The sequence below is a fragment of the Frankliniella occidentalis genome, unplaced genomic scaffold, assembly GCF_000697945.3.
Source record: "Frankliniella occidentalis isolate FOCC.00 unplaced genomic scaffold, Focc_3.1 Scaffold77, whole genome shotgun sequence".
NCBI lineage: Eukaryota > Metazoa > Arthropoda > Insecta > Thysanoptera > Thripidae > Frankliniella > Frankliniella occidentalis.
This window is the reverse complement of record NW_026267207.1, coordinates 617,750-619,045: the sequence shown is the minus strand read 5'-3', so window position 1 is coordinate 619,045 and position 1,296 is coordinate 617,750. Positions and strand designations below refer to the sequence as shown.

The following is a 1,296-nucleotide window of genomic DNA, read 5'->3' as shown; positions in this document are numbered from 1 at the left end:
CCCCGGGTCGCTCCGCCCAACAGGTTGAGACGGTAGTTTCATGCAGATGCGCCCTTCCCTCTACTTGTAGTGCCAGTGGCGAGTAATTTGCTCGGGTACGCGTGGCTTTGCTGCCCCTGTCGCGGGTCGCGGTCGAGCAGCCCGCCACGTGTTTCCGTCGCCTCCTCTGTCTCAGCCAACCCACCCTGCTGCACCTCGCCGTTTCGTTTCTGTTCCAGGAGTGCTGAACGCGTTTGCGGGCCTAGCTCGACAGCATGACGGCCGCCCCGCCGCCGGACCTGTGCAGACTCAGATGGGGCGACTCCAGCCCCGACAGGGGCGAGGGTCCAGCGAGAGCCTGGTGGACCTTCGAACAGAGCGCTGATCTGCCTGAAGCGCATCATTCGAGGCGAAGACGAAACTAGTCGGGATATGCATACATCTTGATTGCATTCCAGGGCCCTGGCCAGGGCAGGACAGGAGTCAGACAAACTATTTTTCCGTTTTGTACCCGCGTGTATTATATTTTTATATAACGCTGCAATAACCGATGACGCCCCTTACGTGGCGTCCCTTTTTGTATTTTTTTCCCCCTGAAAAAGTAGAGTTATTTTTTGTACTATAGTTCTAATGATAGATTAACTAAGTGAACAATTGATTGTACGGTTTACCGTGTGTTGCAAGTCAATTTTTCTAAATGAGTTTTGTTATTGTGTGACTGTTGTGCGAGTGTGTTGGTGTGCGAGACTTTAGGTTAATTGTAGTCTTATCTGTGACCGTGGAACGGCCGCTCTCGTATCTCGCTGCTGATATTATTAGGTTTGTCGGATTTATTCTTGGTGGTACAAAAGTTAAGTGCGTGCCCCTTACAACAAACGTGGTAACAACTGTGATTACATTCAAACTATTTTTTTTTGGGGGGGGGGTGCGTTTTGCTCCCTCCCCTCTTTCCCCTGTTTTCTGTCCTTTTGCAGAAACATAACTCATTGAGCAGGTAGCCAGGGTTGCTGTTGATTAACTTTGTGACGCATTGTGACTAATTAATGAGCGCGCCACAGTCATATGTACATCATTCCATTAAAGACATTGCACCTACATGCTATTCCAAGATTTACTAATGTTCCTCCTTGAAAGTAACGCATTCGTGACACGGTTGCTCCCGTGCCGCCGCCGGCGGCGGCGCGAGCCGTCTTCGAGTATAGGCCACCCGAACACACGGCTGCATGGGTCTGAGAGGGTTGCCCGCCTCCCAGGCTGACGCGGGGAGAAGACGCGAGGGCTAGGGGTCGGGCCGGGGCAAGGTGGGGGCTGGGGGCA

At 52.5% G+C, this 1,296-nt stretch overlaps 1 protein-coding gene across 7 annotated transcripts in view; it reads left to right on the top strand.

Annotated features, from left to right (window-relative positions):
* LOC113207199 (cholinephosphotransferase 1) overlaps window positions 1-1,081 on the top strand; it is an 18,920-nt gene extending 17,839 nt beyond the window's left edge. For all 7 annotated transcript variants that reach the window (XM_052268824.1, XM_052268820.1, XM_052268827.1 and 4 more), the window contains one exon: window positions 219-1,081. In XM_052268824.1, coding sequence (XP_052124784.1) covers window positions 219-364 — 146 coding nt within the window. In that variant the 3' untranslated portion in view covers window positions 365-1,081. The remainder of the gene's footprint in view (window positions 1-218) is intronic.
* Window positions 1,082-1,296: the final 215 nt, after the last annotated feature.